Source organism: Antechinus flavipes, chromosome 1 (assembly GCF_016432865.1).
Source record: "Antechinus flavipes isolate AdamAnt ecotype Samford, QLD, Australia chromosome 1, AdamAnt_v2, whole genome shotgun sequence".
NCBI classification, from domain to species: domain Eukaryota; kingdom Metazoa; phylum Chordata; class Mammalia; order Dasyuromorphia; family Dasyuridae; genus Antechinus; species Antechinus flavipes.
Genome location: NC_067398.1, coordinates 697962731 through 697984307, shown reverse-complemented (window position 1 = coordinate 697984307; position 21577 = coordinate 697962731). Strand labels below are relative to the sequence as shown.

General features: G+C 39.1%; 1 protein-coding gene across 5 annotated transcripts in view; it reads right to left on the bottom strand.

The window, feature by feature from the left end:
- Positions 1 to 21577, bottom strand: part of RPH3A (rabphilin 3A) — a 347889-nt gene that overhangs the window by 30369 nt on the left and 295943 nt on the right. For all 5 annotated transcript variants that reach the window (XM_051972819.1, XM_051972821.1, XM_051972818.1 and 2 more), the window contains 5 exons: positions 20787 to 20870; positions 18887 to 18967; positions 17431 to 17679; positions 11563 to 11642; positions 2217 to 2291 (listed from right to left, as the gene is read on the bottom strand). In XM_051972819.1, coding sequence (XP_051828779.1) covers positions 2217 to 2291; positions 11563 to 11642; positions 17431 to 17679; positions 18887 to 18967; positions 20787 to 20870 — 569 coding nt within the window. The remainder of the gene's footprint in view (positions 1 to 2216; positions 2292 to 11562; positions 11643 to 17430; positions 17680 to 18886; positions 18968 to 20786; positions 20871 to 21577) is intronic.

Genomic DNA, 21577 nt, shown 5'->3' with positions numbered 1-21577 from the left:
GTATCATTCTTCTGGGAGGAAGATGGTGAAGGCCTATAAGTTATGATATATGGGATGGATTGAAAGGTCATAGATTAGGGAGAATTTACCAATCAGATCTTTGGAGAAGAATGGGATTTATGACCAAACTAAAACTAGAGAACTTTATGAAAGGTATTTAATCTTTTCCATTTAAGACATGTAGGACAACTTTGATTACATTAAGTTAAAAAGGTTTTGCACAAAGAAAATCAAGAGAAACAAGATTAAAAGGGAAGTATAAAGCTGGGAAAAATTCTTTACAGCCAGTATTTCTGATAAAGGTCTCATTTCTAAAATATATAAAGAACTGTGTCAATTTATAAGAATACAAGTCCATTGATAAATGGCCAAAGGATATGAACAATTTTCAGATGATGAAATTAAAGTCATCTATAGTTATATTGAAAAAACTCTAAATCACTATTAATTAGAGAAATGCAAATTGAGATACTACCACATACCTCTCATATTGGAAAAGATGACAGGAAAAGATAATGATAATTATTGGAGGGGATGTGCCATTACTGGGTCTGTATCCCAAGGAAATCATAAAGGCAGAAAAGGGATCTCCATGTGCAAAAAGTGTGGTAGCAAAGAATTGGAAATTGAATAGATGCCCATCAGTAATGGAAAATAAGTTGTGGAATATGAAGGCAAGGGAATATTATTGTTCTGTAAAAATGATTAACAAGCTGATTTTAGAAAGGCCCTGGAAAGATTTACATATACGGATGCTGAGTGAAACAAGCAGAACCAGGAATATATTGACACAATAACAGTAAGATGATCAACCATGAAAGACTTGGTTCTTCTCAGTGGTTCAGTGATTCAAAGCAATTCCAATAGACTTTGGACAGAAAATTCACCTGCATCCAGAAAAACAACTAAGGGGACTGAATTTAAATTAACACCTGCTATGTTCACTTCTTTTTTTCTGTTTTTTTTTAATCTCTTCCATGTTTTTCCCCCTTTGCTTTGATTTTTTCTCTTTCAACATGATTTATAAAGCAATGTAACTTAAAAATAAATTAAAAAGAGAGAGAGAGAAAAGAAAGACCATGGGTTATTTAGTCTTTAGAAAAGAGGACTTAGAAGAGTTAGCGCTAAAAGGGACTTGGTCATCTAGTCAATCCCCTCACTTTGCAGATGAAGAAACTGAGGTTAATAGAAATTAAATGATTTACCCAAAATCATACAAGTCATGGTTATTAGAGATGGGAGTTGAATCCAGATCCTATGCTTCCAGAGTCGGTTATCTTTCCACTTTATCATGCTGCCTCCCATGATAATTATCCTTACATGATAATTATCCTCAAATATTTGAAGAACCATCCTACATGAGAGGTATTAACCTAGTTCTTCCTGGCCCCAGTGCCAGGAGCAGTAGGTGGAATGTGCAATGAACCATTTCTTAGCCACTAGAACCATCACAAAGTGGAAATGGATGCCTTGGAAAGTAATAGGTTCCTCCCCAATGGAAATCTTCAAGCAAAAAGCTCATAGGAGTTTAATATCAGGAAGGTCCCTGAGAGGCCATTTGGTCCAAAACCTTCATTTTGCAAATGGGGAAACTGAGGACCAGGCAAGTAAAGAAATTTGCTTATGGCCACATAGGTATTAATCACCAGAGGAGAGATTCAAATCCAGATCCTCGGACTCCAGAACCACTGCTTTGCTTTTTTGTTCATTGCACTTCTCTAGTTTGAGGACTAGATGGCTCTCGAGGTCCCTTCTGATTGAGGTTCTCTGTTTCAATTCCATTAAGTATCAAATCTGTCTCCCAGTCCCAACATGAGGGCTGAGTCCCTAAGGAGACCATAGGCAGCAGGCAGATCTGAGAAGATTTTTTGCAAGGCCAGAGTGACAGTTAGCTCAATTTCCCCAGTTAAACCGTGAGTATAGAAAACAGGGACCCACTCTCGAGCTAAACCTCCTCCCTCCCCCCACCTCTCCCAGTTTCCCCACTAGGGTCATGTTTCTGGACTGAGAACCAGGTGAGGTAACCCAGCCTCTCTTTTTGGAAAGGGTGAAGCTTAGTTCAGTCTCTCTCACTCGAGGGGGCTTTACCATCTTGCCCCATGGCATTATTTCTGGGAACGAGGAGCTATTTTCAGGCTCTCTAGTAGCGTAGCCTTGGGCTGCTTCCAGGGCCCATCTGCTGGGGAGATGTAGAGAGGCCCCCGGCAATATGTTACCTTGCTGGCGCCAGGCAGAAGGTGCAGCTTAACATAGGGATCAGCCAGGCCGTTGGAGTCCATCGGCTTTAATCCCTGAAAAAGAAACAAGCCAGTATGAGTGCTGCAGTCGGGACAGGAAGACCAGTGTATGGTTCCAGGCTCGGCTATTTGTCACTTGTGAGACCGTGACCGAATCATTTCACTTTTCCAGCCTCAGTCTCCTCGTCTGTAAAGGGTTGGACTAGTTGGACTTTAAGGTCCCTTTTGGTTCTAATGCTATGATTCTAGGGTAAGTTTATCATCCAATCATCATGCATCGATTATGTGTCTAATACAGGCCAGGCTGTCCTAGGACTTGAAGATTTTTGTTTCTGTTCAACCATTTTTCAGTTGTGTCTGATGCTTCACAACATCACTTGGGGTTTTCTTGACAAAGGTACTAGAGTGATCTGCCATTTCCTTCTTCAGATAATTTTACAGATGAGGAAACTGAGGCAAAGTGAAGTGTCTTGGTCAGGGTCACACAGCTAATAGATGTCTACTACTATTCAGACTTTTTTTGTCTGAGGCTGGATTTGAACTCAAGAAGATGAATCTTCCTAACTCCAAGCCCAGTGAGCTATCCACCATACCACCTAGCTGCTTCAGGGAGATGGAAATACAAAGATTTAAAAAAATAGAATAGTCCGTGTCCTCAAGGACATCTTACTGGGGGAAACAATATATGCCACAAGTACATAGAAAAGTATATACAAAATAAATATAAGCTAATTTTTTTCAGGCAGCTAAATGGAGCAATGGTTAGAGCACTGGGCTTAGAGGCAGCAAGGCAAAACTCAAATCCTACCCACACTAGCTGTGTGATCCTGGGCAAATCACTTAACCTCTGTCTTGTAAAATGGAAATAACAATAGCATCTGTAAAATGGGAATAACAATGGCACCTGTAAACAACAACATTTGTAAAATGGGAATAACAATGGCAGCTGTAAACAACAGCATCTGTAAAATAGGAATAACAATGAAACCTGTAAACAATAGCATCTGTAAAATGGGAATAACAATGGCAGCTGTAAACAATAGTATCTGTAAAATGGGAATAACAATACCACCTGTGAACAATAGCATCTGTAAAATGGGAATAACAGTAACACCAGCCTATCAGGGTTGTTATAAGAATCAAATGAAGTAATAATTATAAAGAGTTTAACAGTGACTTATGGATAGTGCTATACAGATGTTAATTCATGCTTGATAATGATGATGATGATGATGATGATAGTGATGGAGGTGATAATGGTGATAGTGGTGATGATGGGGAAGGCAGTAGAAGCTGGAGGATCAGAAAAGGTATAGAAGGTGGTGCTTACACTGAACTTTAAAGAAAACAAGAACTAATTCTGAAGGACAGAGGAAGGAGTGCTTTTCAGGTATGATGGAACCAACTGTATGAAAGCATGGGGAAAGAAAAGGGGCATCCCACATGAGAAGCAACAGAAAGACCTTAAAATGAAAGGAATAAGTCATAACAGACCCCAAAGCAGTCAGGAGCTTCAGTATGACATAGGAACACACCAAGCCTTCACATATAATTTATTTATTAATCCTTCCCGACATTTAATTTCTCAAAATCTATTTGCATCCATTTAGTTGTCTGCCAATTGTGCACATGTGGGAAGCAGGGGAGGTGCTGTTATCTGCAAGAGGGAGATGACAAAAGTGGGATCCATAGAGGGAAAAGGATTTTCTTGAGAGCACACAGTGAATTAGGGGCTGAACCAGAATACAAATCCAGCTTTGCTGAGTCTAAAGGGGAAATAGGCAGCAGAAGGGAGAGGTGGGGTGAGGGCAGCTCCCTCTTTTCCCATCCTTCATGCAGCCTAGCTCTTGGGTAGCCCGTGACAAGGAGGCGGAGATATCAGAGGTATAGATCTTTCAAGGAAGTCTTTCACTCTTAGGAGCAGAGGGTGATGGAGGGATGGAGTTCTGTGAAGAGCAATAACAGAATCCAGCAATACAGCCCCCCCCCTTACCCAGAAATTTCTGCAATATTTCTTATATTTCTCCTTTTACTCATATAACCACCACTCTAATTGATTCTCCATTGCCTCTTGTCTGCACCATTCAAGGAGTACTTATTTACCTTACTTCCCTTCATTCTATGACCTTCCTGCTATATCTCACATGACATCCCCTGCCTCCATGTTTGATTCCATGCCTGGAAAGTGTTCTTTCCACACTTCTGCCCTATTTCCCTTCAACACTCATCTCATATACCACTTTCTGATAGGAGAGCTTTTGCCCTCTGCCTCTCCCCTCTACCATCCACATCAGGGGTATCAAAATTACCTTCCAAAGTCCCAAGTCCAACCAAATCACTATTCAGCTCACAAACCTTCAGTTGCTTCCACTTGCCTCTACAATAAAATAAGAACTTATAAACTTGGCATTTGTTTTCCTCCGTAGTCTGATTCTAAACCACTTCTCAAACCTTATTTCACATTAATCCCCTTCATGCCCTCAAAAGTCCAACTGAATTAGATCATTGAATATTCTTGAAATTGTACCTGTTATTCCCCACCTCCACACATTCTTAAGGCTGTTCCTGCTCATCTAAAATTCAATCCTTCCTCTTCTCTGCCTTTTAGAAGTCTTTTCTTTCAAGGCTCTGCTCAGGTATTACTTCCTCCAGGAAGTCTCAACCCACCCCCAAATTATCCATGCTCTTTCTCTTCTTAAATATTCCAAGAAAACATTGCTCATGTCTCTCCTTTATTCCTTGAACTTCCCACCCTACATTACTGCAGTGGGATATTAGAAACCAATGTCCAGTGTCCATTTTCTGAGCCTCAGTAGGACTTGGTCCTTCCCAATTTTCAAAGGAGGGGAAAGAGGAAAAGATGGGTGACTTCACAAAGTCAAGAAGAATGAGAAACGTGAAAGGGAGACATGCTTCATATGCCGCTGTCATTGCTGATGACCAATAAGAAACCTGGCAGGAGAGAGAATGCAGAGATAAAAGGGAAAAGATGGTAAATGAACTCTGAAACACGCCAAATGGCCATAGCCATCCTTGTGACTGAGAAACAAGCTGGAAGCAATTGGTACTTTTGTATTCTTTGTTTCATGTTGACTGATGCTTTTCTAAGAGAGCACATACAGCATCTCCAAATCCTTATTTGTTTTCCTTTCTGTTTTTACTTTTTTTTAACTTAAAGAAACTGGTTTCTCTAAATTGGTTTCCCAGCCACCTCCACACCACATTGTTTGCAATCTTTCCATCATTCTTACCTTCCTCCCTCCCCAGATGGAGCCTTGGACTCTACTCTTAGGATGCCAGGTTCTGATAAGTAAGCTTTAGTCTGATTTTTCTCTGGAACATGACTTTCACACTATCACCCAAGGGTCTCACAACATAATGCAAATCATCCTACCTCCAGTCCCCTTTGTGTGTTGTCTTCCCTCATTAAAATACCTTGGTTGTATTTGTCTTTTCAGCACTTGACTTAGTACCTGGTATATAGTATAGGCTAAATAAAGATTCTGTCTATCTACTTATCTATCTGTACTATCTCATAGTGACTCATTTTAATGAGTGTGTGTGTGTGTGTGTGTGTGTGTGTGTGTGTGTGTGTGTGTGAATGTGTGTCTCCTTGGGGATTAAATAAAGCCAAGGAGCACAATGGATAGTGATGTGTATCAAAGAGTTTATACTGAAATATTTTTTATATAAAATCACAATTTGCTGAGAACACCAGCTAGGGGCTCAAGATGAACAAAAGAAATTTTATTGATTTATATATATATTGATTTATTGATTTATATATTGATTATAACAGCAAGAAAAAGACTATTCATTTTATTCTCTCTCCTCACCTTCCCTTTGGTTTCATCCAGAGGAGTATTTAAATAGAAAATACAAGCCCTAAAGATCCTGGTAGAGAGATATTAACTAGAGAAAAAAACCCTTCCATTAGGGAGGAGCTGGGAATATCACCACTACTAGTTCTCCTGTCCACTCAATTTTATTTTCCATTCTCCACATTGCCAGATGCAATCTTCCCTGCCAGATTATACTCATCTGTATTTATGCTCTCTCTCCTCATTAGAACACAAACTCTTGAGGGCAAGGAAGGATTCGCTTTTTAATTTGTGTTCCCAGGGATGAACTCAGTGGACTCAGCAAACACTGGATGCTTAACCAATGTTGAATTATTGGATCAAATCAAAATGAGGCAGAGGAGAAAGGGGCCTTGATGTGATTTCACAGGATTGAAAACATTCTGCTATTGTGAGAGGCTCTTAGGATAATAGACTCATCGATCTAGAGCTTGAAGGAACCCTATCATGCTACTGCAAGAGGCTTATAGGATAATGGGCTCATTAATCTAGAGCTTGGAAGAACCTTATCATGTTACTGTGAAAAACTAATGGGATAATAGGCTCATCGATCTAGAACTGAAGAAACTCCAAAGGCCATCATCTAATCTACCCCTCTCATTTTACGGATGAAGTAACTGAGTCTCAAAAAAGTTGTCAGCCAACCAATAAGCATTTATAAATTTTTCCTATTTCCTATTTATTCTATATATAACTTTATATGTGTGTGTGTGTGTGTGTGTGTGTGTGTGTGTATGTATGTATATTTGCTCACACTATCTCTCCCACTAGATTGTAAGCTCCTTGAGGATAGGGTCTTTTTTATATTTATATGCCATACTCTATTTTATATTATATACTCTTTTTATATTCTTAGAACTTACCACAATACCTGGTACATAGAAGGTGCTTAATAAATGCTTATCAAATTGAACTTCAGCTACAAACAGATGTCATACACAGAGAAGTAAAGGCTAGCTGTTCATCTTAACCATACTGGAAAGCTACTAACAACCCAAGGACATCTCAAGGTGACAAACAGAAAAGTGGCTGGTACAGACCAGAAAAGAAAGCCCAACCAATCTGTTAACACCCTTCTCTAGTGAAAACTGAGAGCTGTCTAGATGTGATCAAGAAGAGTTCTGAACCTTGGGTCTCTTGGGGAGACCAATGGGGAGGGCAGAGCCCCCATTCCCATGGCTCTTAACCTTCCTGACCTCTCAGGAGTCCAAGTTAATTACCCCAACTGTCATTGGTACCCAGGGAGATATAACCAGCTCAGAGGCTGGCAGGTTCAATCAGCAGCTCCGGCTCCCAGGCTGACACCACGGAGAAATAACTGTAGCAAATCCATCATCCAGATGTAGGGAGGCTAATTACAGCCATGCCAAGTCTCTGCTAAATCCTTTTCCAAAGGTCTGATCAGAGCCGAGCTTGCTGAGCTGGATATCACTTGCTTCAGGTCCCCCGGGCTCATGCCGGGGGCGGCCCAGGCTAAGTTAAGCCTCCCTGCTCTGACACTGAGCAGCCCAGCGTCTCTTTCTCCCAGCACATCCCCTGGAGAAATACTCCCACAAAGTAATTCAATTTGGTCATTCACTGCCTGGGCCGTCAAATCCCCATCATGTCACCAAGCTGCCTTCAGGTGGGAAATGAAAGAGGAGATAACAGGGCCAGCTGCCTATTAACCCCTGTCTATAAGCTGCAGACCCATCACTTCCTGTAGAGAAAGTTAATGAGGGAAATAGTGTGTCATACAGGGAAGAGCAATGAGCTAGGTGGGAGTCAGAAGAACTGGCTTCTAGCCAACATCTGCAGTTAACTGATCATGTGAGAATGAGCAAACCAAAAGACCATTTTAAGCCTCAGTTTCCTTAGCTGTAAAATGTGGATAATATCACCCACTCTGCCCACCTCTTTGTGTTATTATGAAGAAAGACCTTTAGAAACTGCCCAGCATTTTCTTACGTGAGCTCTGAACACAGCAGTCATGATTCTATAGACTTCTTTCAGCCTCAGTTTCCTTAGCTGTAAAATCTTGATAATATCACCCACTCTGCCTACCTCTTTGTGTTATTGTGAAGAAAGACGTTTAGAAAGTGCCCAGCATTTTCTTACATGAGCTATGAACACAGTAGTCATGATTCTATTGGCTAACAATTATAGTAATCAGCACTTATATATCACCTTAAAGTTTTCAAAACATATATATTTACACATCACACCCCACTGGATTCTCACAGCAACTCTAGTAGGGAGGTACGAATGTTAATTTCATTTTACATGTGAGGAAAGTGCTTCAGATAGCATTTAAATTAAAGGGTCACACTGCTAGTCAACATCTGAGGCAGGATTTGAATTCAGATCCTAAGTCCAGTGATCTATTAGTATATCATTAAGTTGTCTTTAAGCAAGCATCTGCTGTATTTATCTTTTGATTTTTATATAAAAAAGTATTTGACATCCAGAAGAAAGTACCTAGAATGGCAAAAGGTCTTCAGTGCGTGATATAAGAAAAAAGGATGTTTAACCTGGAGAAAGAAACCTTGAAGACAAGTATTTGAAGGCCTGCCAGAGGGAAGAAAGATTAAACTTTTTCTATTTGACCCCAGAGGGCAGGGCTAGAAACAGAATGTGGAAATTGCCAAGACTGATTTAGGACTGATTTCAGGAAAAGCTTCCTTCCAATTACAATCAGTAAGGAGTCAATGCATGTTGGTCTGTGAGAGCAGTTATGTTTTCAGTGTAAGTTTTTACACTCAGAAATCAGCAAACACTTCAAATCAGGGCTTGATTTATTGTATTTTTGATTGCCTAAACATAAGAAAGTGATGGAGGAAATTTAATAATGCTGATTATTAAACTTCAAAGTAGGTCACAAGAGTAAATGTCTGAGGGAAGATTTGAATTCAGATCTTCTTGACTCCATTTCCACTACTGTATCCACTATAGTACTTTTCATTCTATATAGTCTGATGATTATGAACATAGTGATGTCTAATAAAAATATTGTTATGTTGTATCTGACTCTTTGTAACCCCATTTGGGGTTTTCTTGGTAGAGATACTGGAATGGTTTGCCATTTTTTTTCTCAGCTCATTTTACAGATGAAGAAATTGAGGTAAAAAGGGTTAAATGACTTGCCCAAGACCTCACAGCTAGTAAGATTTAAATCCATGTCTTTCTGACTCCAGGTCCCATATTCTGTTATCACCTAGCAGTCTGTATTTTCTGTAGTGTTCTTAAAAGTTCATAAATCGATATTATGTCTAGGTAGTTGTGAGCAACATTTCTGTCTTTAAAGATCTTCAAGTTCCCATATAGTTTAATTATTGACTTATCAAGGATATCTGGGTATTTGTCTTCCTGATTTTAGTTTTGCGCATTTCTGGTACAGAATTCTAGTAAATGCTGATTTTTTGGTGTTTTTTTTTTTTTTTGCAATCTGCTGGGATATGGACACACTTATCATTTCATTGCATGATCTTCATAGGTAAATAAATTGAGGCTTTTAAAAGAAAACCTTTTAATAATTTCTTGTGGCAGTGATCTGATCTTGATTCACTTTTATAAATATATAAATCTTTTATATTTATAAATATATAAATCTTTATATTTCTGTAAATAAATGCAAACAACTGTTTGATGCTACATTGCTAATAATTAATTAGTATAAAGTAGTTAATATAGTTATAATTGGTTAAGTTCACAGGACTGTTGCTCATAGAGGGCCTTTTGATTCTACTCTTAGATCTTAGTTGTTTCCTAAGTTCTGTTTTCAGTAAACCATTTTCAGTTACATTACATTGTGAGTTCCTTAATGGGGAACTGTCTGCTGTCTATCTTTGTATCCCCGATGCAAAATATAGTGCCTGGAACATACTAAGTGCTTAATAAATGCTTGTTGACCGACTATTTGACAAATCCAGTGACATATTACCTGCTACAAAAATATTTCTGCAAATTTTTACCATGCATAGTGTGTATTTCAAGTACATTTATCAATATTCTTCCTTCTGATCAGTAAGTGTTCTTTTTTGTAGCGACCTTGGGATAATAAGCCATGTTTTTCATTAAATTTTTAAGAGTTTGGATCTGAATGCCTTCTAAATCTATTCCTGACTTTTAATCCTGCATTAGGTATATGTTAAGACTGATATTTTGATATATTGCAGGTCATATCCCATCCACACCTTCTCTTCTGGGCCCCTCTTGGCAATGTCTTCCCATGTTCTACCTTCTATTGAGGAGCCATCCAAAATACTGGGAAAATCTTCCCTTTATCCTTTGAAATCACTTGGTTATCAGTGGAACACATGCAATGCCCGTTAATCATTCTTTGCTTGTGTTATTGGACTAACCTACCTCCCTTCTTAGTCACATACTTATTTGATAATATCCTTTATACTCTAATACAAGTAGGAGGTGCAGCACATGAGGTACTGGGTTTATCTCCCTGAGTTCAAATCCAGTCCTAGACACATACTAGTTGTATGATCCTGGCAAGTCATTTAACCCTGTTTACCTCAGTTTCCTCATCTGTAAAAATAAGCTGGAAAAGGAAGTGGCAAACCGATGCAGTATCTTTGCCAAGAAAATCCCCAATGGGATCGTGACTGGGGAAAATAATGACTGAACAACAAGAAGTATGCCGCGGTTTACTCCTGTCCATTATGTGTTTCTCCATTGTCCTCTGGTTGACCCGATGCTTTAATTCTTAGGAAACTAAGCATTCCAAACATTGATTAAATTCAACTTAGCAGCCTTTATTAGGTATCTTCAAGGGCTTTTAAGCCATATGGTTATTAAAGAGTTCAGAGGAAGCTTTTTGTCATCCTGGGTGGATTCTACTACAAAGAATCAATGTAAGCATATGTTCAAGAATCACAAGATGGGAAGACGTGAATTGATGATAGTGCTAATAAAGATAAAAATAATTACAAAAGAAAGAAGTGGGAAAGGGAGAAGGAAAAGGAAGAGAACTAGTATTTCTATATCACTTTGAGAATTGCCAAATGCTTTGCATATTTACCTATAGGTAGCAATCTGTTTCCTTCAGAGCAATATCCAAGTGAATGAAATTATAGATTCACTCAAATATCAAAACACTATCAATTAATTGATCAATACATATTGATTCAGCACCAGCACTGTGCAGAGGCACTGAGCTAAGTGCTGAGGCTACAAAAGCAAAACTAAATAGCTCCTGCCCCCTAGGGATTCTTTTTGTGCACAGGTTAGGTCAAATGACTACTGAGCGCCCTTCTAGTTCTCAGATCATCTGATTTCATGATTCCATGAGCCTACATTCTATCAGAGGAAACAATATATCTATGTTGAAATGGATACAAAATATATAAAAAGGAAATATAAAACGAATACAAGTTATATGATGAAAAGGAAGAGAAACAATAATCACTGTAACTATAGACCTCTGCCTATCCAGTACCACCTAGGAGTTCAGTGAGGTAGAGGAAGGGGCTTACCTTGGCCTTGATAATGGTGCATTGCAGGGAGCTGTTGTTTTGATCATAAAGAAGACTGAACTCCAAAGCTCCCAGGGTAGCTGATGGGGAAGAAGAGATAAGAATCAGAAGAAGAGAAACAACCAACCTAGGGAGAAAAAAATGAGCCACACTCATCCAATTCCCTTCTGACATTTTAGATCACAGACATAACATGTTAACACATTTGCAAACAGTCTTCATCATACTGGGTATAAGGAAGAAGGAAAAGGATTTCACGTGAATAGCATTTGTTTGGATGAGGCTGTGAGACTGGGCAGAAGTCAAGAGTCTATTTGAAGAATAATGTTCAAGGTTTGAATCCCAGCTCAGCTACTTAATATCTATGTGACTCTCTGAGCTTCCATTTACTTATGAACTGGATGTCTGCCAAGGTCATCTCTAAATTCTACCACAGCTACCTGTTCATGCCCTGTATTGATTAATCATTAGCTATCTATAAAGCACCTACTATGTTCCAAGCAGTGTATTAGGGGCTATACATATTTAACCTATTAAAAACATAGTCATAGTTGTCCTTTCTTAAACAAAAACAGTGTGGAAATAATGACTGGCGTTTATATAGCACTTTAAGGTTTACAAAGCACTTTGTATATATCACATTGTGTTGTTAAGTACTTTGACCAACTCTTCATGAGGTTATCTTGCAGAGATATTGAAGCGGTTTGCCACTTCCTCCCCGAGATCACTTTTACAGATAAAGAAACTGAGGCAAACAGAGGTAATTGACTTTGCAAGGTTCACATACTTGTGTCTGGCACCTGATTTTAGGAAGATAACTTTACCTCACTCTAAGCCAAGCACTCTATCTACCCAGCTGTCATTATTCTCATTTTACAGATGTAGAAATTGAGATGGAAGTTACTTATTCATGGTAAGGACTAGAGGCAAGAATTGAACTCAGGTCTTCCTTGTCAAATCCAGTTCTCTGGTTCTAGCTGTGAAATCTTGGGGAGCTCCCTTTCCTTCTCCAAAGTTTCTGGAGTCTCTACCCTACATAATCTACTGAATTCTGAGGCTCAAACATATAGTAAAGTGCTCTGTAAACTGTAAAATTGTAACAATAATTAAGACCCAGCTCAAGATTCACCTTCTTCCACAAAAACCACACTTAACTCTAGCTCATGGAATGTTTTTTACTGTATTTGTTTTCCTCTTGTAGTGATACTTAGAGTCTCCATTTCGCCATTTTGCCATAAACCTGTTGGTCTTTCTATGACACTTTGAACCACAGACCCACCAAACATTCACTGTCCTAGGAATTACAGTTACAGAGAAAAAATCAAGCACTTCCACTCTGGGTCCCAACTGGAGACTGCCTCTTGGGAATATTATTTCAAGACTGTCCCAAAATGCCTCATTTCACTTCTTTCCCTCAGGCCAACTTCCTCACAGACTCTCATTTCTGGAATTACAAGCCATGATTAAATCAACTTTTCTGTTGTTCCTGGATGGGACAGGTCAATCTATACTCTAGAGAGCCCACTCTAGAATTCCAGGAACTTTCTAAACCAAAGTGTTATTTCTACCCCATTATTTTCCTAGATGTGCTTAGATCTTCCCCACAAGAACCTAACATTTGTATAACACTTTGTAAATATTATCTCATTTCATCAAATCCCTGAGAAGTGGATGCTATTGTTATCCAATTTTAATGATTTTATAAACTGAGACAATCAACTAATTAGTAGTTATTAATCACCTATTTTTGCCAGGCACAATGCTAACTATGGGGACACAAAAAGAGGTCCAACAGTCTTTGATTTAAGGAACTTATAATCTAGTGAAGAGAGAGGAGTTAAGTGATTTGCCCATATCACATAGTAAGTGCTAGGGGCTACATTTGAATTCAGCTTAGATAAGACTGAAAAAGAAAACTATTTACTATTTGAAATGCTCTTATATTTAACTAGTGTCTGTAAGGAGGGGATATGTTAGTAAATGTAAGCTTGGGGTAACCTTCCTCCTTTAATGGATAGTGACCATGGGCACCAGTGACTTTTGTTCCTGAACCAATCGTGTTCTTAACCCAGTGATATTTACAAGGACAGAAAGATATAATCTTAATTCTTTCAGAAAAGAGAGGACAAAGGCCAGGCTCATGGCCTCTTCTTCTGTTCCCATGAAGGTAGGAATCCAAGTTTCCCTTGAAGAGAGGTGGACAAGAAGCCAGAAGTAGCTCCCATTAGCTCCATTTAGCCAATTCATGTGGATATCCATGTTTTATATGGGTAGCACATACCTTATACACTAATGAGGAACTTAAAACTCAGAGACCTTAAATGACTGCCCACAGTCACACAGCTAGTATTGGAGGGGGATTCAAATATGGACTTCTGATTCAGAATTCAGCATGCCGTCTCCTATACCATATAACAGTGGTTCTCAAAGTATGGTCTAGAGAATCCTGGGGATCTCTGAAACCCTTTTAGAGGGTCTATAAATTCAAAAATAGTTTTTATTTCCAATATGGTAAATGTCTATAAATATAATCCAAATAAACAAAAACTCTTTGGAGAGATCTCAATAATTTTTAATAGGATAAAGATACTAAAAACAAAAGTTTGAGAACCACTGCCATATAACTACAATAAAGAAATACTACATGCAGCTTGGAATTCTCAGAATATGTATATATTTCAGTTTCTGAAAGTTGTGGAAAATCCAACAAGAGATGTTAAAAAAATCTCATTTTTCCCCAATCTTCAGGGAGAAAGCAAGAAAGTTTTCAAAAAAATTCTCTTCAATCCCCTCTTGAGCCTTCATATCTTTATCATTCATTCATTTGTCAAACGTGGATTAAGCACTTACTCTGTGACTAGCCCTGTGCTAGGGAGACAGAGGTAAAAATACCACCATGAAGTCGAGCTATCTTAATCAGTGGGTAAGGACCTAATCCACTCTACGTAGCTAGCCCCAGGCTCTTCTTTACATCTCAGCTGGCTATCTGCAAATTCATACTTGCAGTATCTCTGCTATTCTCCCAACCCCAACTGGACCCAATCATCAAACCTATATGACCTTTGCTATTGGAAAGAACTTGACAATCAGTTCCCTCTTTCTTCACATGCAATGTCTGGGACAGCCTAAATAGAGAACCCTTCTCCAGCCTCCACTCCCCAAAATGTCTTGTTTACCTACTTCCCACTCCATACCCCAAGAATCATAAGAATGTAAACTACTTAAAGGCAGGGACTGTCTTTGTGTGTACCTTAGCACAGTGCTAACATGTAGTAGATATTAAACTGCATTTTCCATTAGTTCATTTGTTTCTTCCTCTCCCTTTCCCTTTCCTTTCCTTTTTCTGCCCTCCTTCCCTTCCTTCCTTCTTTCCTTCCTTGCTTCCTTTTTTCTTCCTTCCTTCTTTCTTCCCTTTCTTCTTCTGAAAGCAATGCTAGAACCTGGTTTTCTGATTCTTCCTAATTTCCCTTCAGACTTCTCCCCATGCTCCTCACACACTCCTTCCCAGTTGTATCTCAAGCTTTGTGGCCCTAATGTGGTAATTAGCTTTCTTTAAAGATTGTAATAAGTTTTCCCAGAGAAGCCACCTCCCTGGGAAATTGAATAATTCATCATCTCCAAAAGTGAATTTTTTGTGCCAGTCTATTATTTACAGTTGATAAGCCAAGTTACTTCCTGGGCACCATGCCCTGCTCTATTACTTATTTAGCAGCCATTAAAAGCACTTAGGTCTGGGGATGTGGCAGGAGTCTTGTCGAACCCTAGTTGGAAATTCCCATCCTTTCAAAGAGATGGTGTCCCCACTTCTGCCCTGGATGGCAAGGCAAGCCTTCATCAAGCCTTCCCACAAGCTCACCCCAGAAATGGCTGCCTACTGAGGCCCACAAACTCAGACCTAAATCAACTCAGACATGTATCCTTCCATGCATATAACACATGGATCCCTATGTTCTCTTTGTCTCTGGGGAAAAAAATACAGTACACAATGTACCTTTTTCTACTGTTGTATAATCACAACAAATGGGATTAATGGGATCATTTGGGGTTTTCTAGGAAGAAATACTAACTCATTTTACAGATGAGAAAACTGAGGCAAACAGTGTTGCATGTCACGATCACACTAGTAAATTGCTGAGGTCAGACTTGAACTCAGGAAAATAAGTCATCTTGATTTCAGGCCCACTGCTCTATGAAATATGGTGCCACTAGCTACCCCATCTTACCTACATCTAAGTTCTATTTCTCTCTCTTCCTCCCCGTCTTTCTACTTCTCTTGTTTTCTTTTTCTGTCTCTCATTTCCTCTGTTTCTGTCTTCATCTCTGTCTGTCTCTTTTCTTAGAGTACTTAGAAGTAAGATGAGATAATATTTGTATATTTGTAAAACACTTTTTGTAAACCATACTATTATTAATATGCCTCCATTAATCTTATCTAAGTTTTTCTTTCCCTTCAAAGAGTATAAATGTTTTTTTTTTTTTTAGCTTTGTGCTGTTTTCTACCAGAATTCCAATTTGTATTGAATAATTCTGTCTCTCTCTGTCTGTTGGTCTCTGTCTCTGTCGGTCTGTGTGTGTGTCTCCTTCAATCTGTCTTTCTCCCTTCCACCTTCCCTCTATTTAGTGTCCGTCTGTCCTCCCTCCTTTCCTCCCTCCTTCCCTCCTTCCCCCCCCCTGACATAAATAAAAAGCAATGCTTTGATTGAGCTTAAAAGTCCCATGCTGTGAGTTATTTGATGCAGTATTGTTCTCTCAGAACTACAGACCCAAACCTAGACATTTTCACACATACTCATTCATTTTCCCTTATACTTTTGAATAAACTACACTGTACTATGTGGGGCAGAGAATTTCTTGTTTCTGAGCCTCAGTTTCCTTATCTGTCAAATACCAAAGGTTGGCTTGGATGGTATCTAAGGTACCTTCCAGCTCTATACCATACAATGAAAGAGACAAGGCTGGAAGGGACCTCACAGGTCATCAGTTTCAAAGTCCCCCTCCATTTCACAAACCTATCCAATATGTAGACTCAAGTAGTCAGTCAACAGTCATTCTGCTTTTAAAGAGTAGCACTGCCATTTGAATCCAGGGCCTCAGATCTCAGAGCTAACATTTCTCACTATGCTTTTCTGCCTCCTAAAATAAGAATCTCTGAATAACAGTCTCTCAGAGTTGAAATAGAATTTAGAGGCCATCTAATTCAACTTTTACCGGAACGAGAATTTCCTTCTGCAATTCACTGCTGGCAAATGGTAATCTAACCTTGAAGATGTCCAGCAAAGGGGCACCTACCCCTTCCCAGACAACCTATTTCATTTTTGGTTAGTCTAATCCAGGGGTCCTCAAACTACAGCCAGTGGGCCAGATGCAGCAGCTGAGGACGATTATCTCCCTCCCCCAGGGCTATGAAGTTTCTTTATTTAAAGGCCCACAAAAGAAAGTTTTTGTTTTTACTATAGTCCGGTCCTCCAACAGTCTGAGAGACAGTGAACTGGCCCCCTATTTAAAAAGTTTGAGGACCCCTGGTCTAATTCATAGGAGGCAGGATGGCATAGTAGACAGAGCTCTGGCACAATTCTCCTCACTTCCTGGGGGTGGGAGGGACAGGGCAAGTCTTTGGGCAAAGTCACTTAACCCTTTAATGTCCTAGTCAGCTGAGATGATAAATTGCAGAACAAGTGGTGATTTGCATCACTGGAGGGAGTTCCCCGCACCAGTGAAATCCAAAAACAGAACCAAATTACAAAGTTTTTTTTTTTCTTTTCACAAAGCTTAAAATCTTTCTCTCTATAACTCCCACCTATGGCTTCTACTTCAGCCTTCTGGGGTTAACCAGAATAGTTCTCCCAGATAAGCTCAAACGTCACCTACTGGCTTCATCAGAATCATAGCTGTTTGCCTCTTCTTCATCCTCATCCGGGGGTGGCTGCTGCTGCCGGGCCGGGACAGCAGCAGGCTGGGGAGCAGCAGCTGCCTGGGAGTAGGCTCCTGATCTTCGTGCTGCCCGATCTTCCTTGACTCCAGCTGGGGGGTAACCCCCTGTGTCCCCTGCTCGGTCATCCCGGGGAACGGCCGCCGCTGATGAGTAGCCAGGCTCCCCTTGGGCCAGATCCCCTTGAGCTGGAAGAAGAAAAAGCAAGGATGGTGAATGGCTTTAGAAACATGGGATTTCAGTCACTTATTCAACAAACATTTATTAAACAGAACCCTGAGTTGTAGAATGCTTATATGAAACAAAATCCCCAGTTTCAATCAGCCTTCCTTTGAATCCCAACTAAAATCCCTTCTTCTTCCCTTCTTAATTCTAGTGTCTTCTCTCTGTTAATTATCTCCTATTTATCCTTTACAAAGCTTGTTTGCTTGTTTCTACATAAGTGTTTGCTTATTGCTCATTAGATAGGAAGCTCCTTAAGGGAAGGGATTGTCTTTTGCCTCTTTGCCCCGGTGTTTTGCATAGTGCCTTGAACATAATAAGCACTTAATAATTATTTATGGGTTGATTATGGGCTGGAAGGAAGATGAATAAATGATTTTTTTTTTCTTGCTGAGGTAATTGGAGTTAAGTGACTTGCCCAGAATCACACAGTTAGGAAGTGTTAAGTTTCTGAGACCACATTTGAACTTAGGACTGATGCTTTACCCATTGCACCACTTAGCTTTTCTGAATGAATGATTTTTTAAAAAATAATTTAGTAAGTATTTACTCTAAGCCAAACACCATGCTATGAGTATAAAATTAAAATATTTTATATATTATATGTTATTTATAATATATTTTATTATATATGAATATATTTATATTATTATATGTAAATATAAATATAAAATATCCTTTCTTCAAAAAGGTTAGATTTTAACTGGACAAGACAACACATACAGGGGACTAGTGGGCAGAAAAGGAAATTCCTATCTGGGGTTAAACCACAGATACAAAGAACTAAAATATTCAACTTCACATAATAAATGCATGAAAAATGTCACATGACTTGCTGAAGGTCACAAAGGTGATGCCAGAAGTGGGATCTAAACTCACCTCCTCCATTTTCATTGTTCCATAAACAAGAATGATACAATATATTCTGTATTCATTGATCTATGAATGATACTTTCCTTGAAGGCAGAAATGGTTTCATTTTAGTCTTTACATCCCTAGCACACAGAAGGTGCTGAATAAATGCTTGTTGATTAATTAATATGTGGTCTTTCCAGCCCTTAACTTGAAGATTCGAGAAAGGGAGGTGGGATACTGCTTCCCAGCAGGCACCCTCTGTCTAGAAAAAACGAACAAATTGTAAGGATAGGGAAGGCTGAAACTGTGGAGAGTTACCTGGTCTTTGATCTGGATATCTGCCAGTTGCACCTGGTCCTGCTCCTGGTCCTGCTCCTGGTCTGCTGGCTCCCGGGGGCCCTATCAGTCGGTGAGACGATTATAGAAACAGCAACAATAACCAGACATGTTTATATGTTCTATGTTTTATCTTTGAAAACTCCACAGTTTTAGCTGTTTATGGCCATCTCACTGTCATGACAGGATTTTCTTTCACTTGATTTTATATATATAACATGGAATAATATAATAACATATCACATATGTTATATTATTATATTTTATTTATATACATAATGGATTATATAATATTATACATAAAATAATATATATTATATAAAATATAATAATATGTGTAATATATAATATATAAATAAATAAAATATAAAATATAAATATATATATAAAACAATCTCTCTATATATGTGTGTGTACATATGTATATATATGTATATGTTACAAGGGGTTTGTTTTTCTTTCTATTTTTCCAATGGGTAAGGACTGGAGGGAGAAAAACAGATTTGTGCAAACTAAAAAAATTTAATGAAATTTAATGAAAAGTGAATGAAATCACTGGTGTGAGCTACTGGAATATTTCTGGTTGCTCTCCTTCACCTTCCTCAGCCCCAGGGAGCTTATGAAATCTTAGATTTAGAGGTAGCAGGGATGTTAGAGGCCATCCAGTTTAATATTCTCATCTTATAGATGAGAAAACTAAGGTTCAGGTAAGAGAAGTGACTTGTCCAAGCTCACACAGATAGTAAGTGTCAAAACCAGGATTCAAATTTGAGTCCTTGCATTCTAATCTAGTACCGCTTCTATTGCACCATGGGACACTCTGCCCACAGGACCGTGCTTTTATTCCATATCTGCCATCTTGTTCAATTCTGTTTATATTTGTGTACAGAATTGTGAACAGAGTTATAGGTAACTGGGCTAGAAGGGATCTTGGATATAGATGAGCTAATCTTTGGAGGTCTTCAGATCAAGGCTGGATGGACTACTGGAGAAGGGAATACTGTTCAGGTACAGGTTGGGCTAGATGGTCCCTAAGGTTCAACGTTCTCTTCTTATGGACAAAGGAAAAAACCTACAGAGGTTTCCCAAAAATCATTCAAACCTCTTATAGGTGTCATGATAGGGAACTCCCGGACCTAGATTCAGGGAGCATGGATTCAAATTCTGCTTCTGACATTTGCTAGGTCTGTAACGATGGGCAAATTATCTTTTCATTCCAAATCTTGATTTCCTCATCTTTAAAAAGGAGATAATGACATCTGTTGGATCTGCTTCATGGGCCCCTCTGTAGGACTCAAGAGAAATCAAATTTATAGAGTGTTTTGCAAGCCTTATAGTAGCAAATGTCATTTTTCATAAGTTTAACTGTAACTAGAGTGGAAGCAGATGAGGGCAAGGATGCTCCTCTGTAACCTCCTCAGTGACAAGCAGAGGGCTGGGCTATATATTACCTCTTCATCAACTATTATCTTTGGAAAGGACAGACGCTTCCTATGTGTAGCATTAAGGGAATTCTGGGAGCCATCTCATACCAGAGAGCTGATGGTTAGATTATCTGTGGAGGCATTTATATCTTGGACTTCAGCAATCACCACCAGGCAGGACATGGCTTTATTAAGTTATTGATTGTTTAGACTGGGGTTGTTAATGCAGATTAAACTTTAAAATGTGTTGGTTTACAGCTTAAAAGATACCGATTAAACATTTACAAGCATATTCCTGTGTATTATCCACTTCTTGACATATAAAACCCCTCCTCCCCTAAATGTTTTCAAAGCTCTTTGGTACCTTCTCATCACTTGGATTGAAGCTGTCTATAACTCACAAAAACATGTGGAAGAAGGGAGGAAGGGGTGGATCTGATAGATGGATGGAGGCTTACCTGGGGGACCAGGCTGAGCCGCGGCACTTTGGCTGGGCGCTTGGGAGGGTCTGGAAGCCTGAACTGAGTTGGCCCGTCTCAAACCTGAAAGGGATGAAGGAAAAAACATCATTACCATTCCAAGCACAGGTCAACAAAGCCACAAAACCTCAAGAAGCTGGACAGTCTTGGATTGGAGTTTCCATTTTTCCTACCCATGTTCTATCCATTCAAAATGCTTGTTTCTAGCACTACTTTTCTGATTTCTCTGTCTGAAAGGATCAATGACTAGGGAATCCTAAGTCTTCAAAACTCAAGAATTTAGAGACTTGAGTTCAACTTCTTTACAATATGGGGAGGGGGAAACTGAGGCCCCTTTCTATCCTGCATATTTGCTTTCCTCAGTGAGCACATTACAATCTGCCAGCATCCCCCTTAAATATAGGTACAGTTTTTCTGCAGAGGTCTGACCAGAATAAAATTCAACAAGACAATAACATTTTTCACTCCCGGTACTGATCCTTCTCCTTTCAAATCCTTTGATTCACTGGCATACATGCCAAAGAAATCTTTCTAATGCACACATTGATGTGACCACACTAATTCATAAATATTCAATAGCTCCCAATTACCTCTAGTATAAAACAAAATTCTCTGTTATTCAAAGCCCTTCAAATCTGGCTCCATCATCCCTTTTCCAGACTTTATTTTATCATTGCTCTTCATGAAACTATATCCCAGCTAAACTGACATATTGTTCCCTAAACACAGCATTCCATCTCTCATTTATGTGTCTTTGCACAGTCTACCCC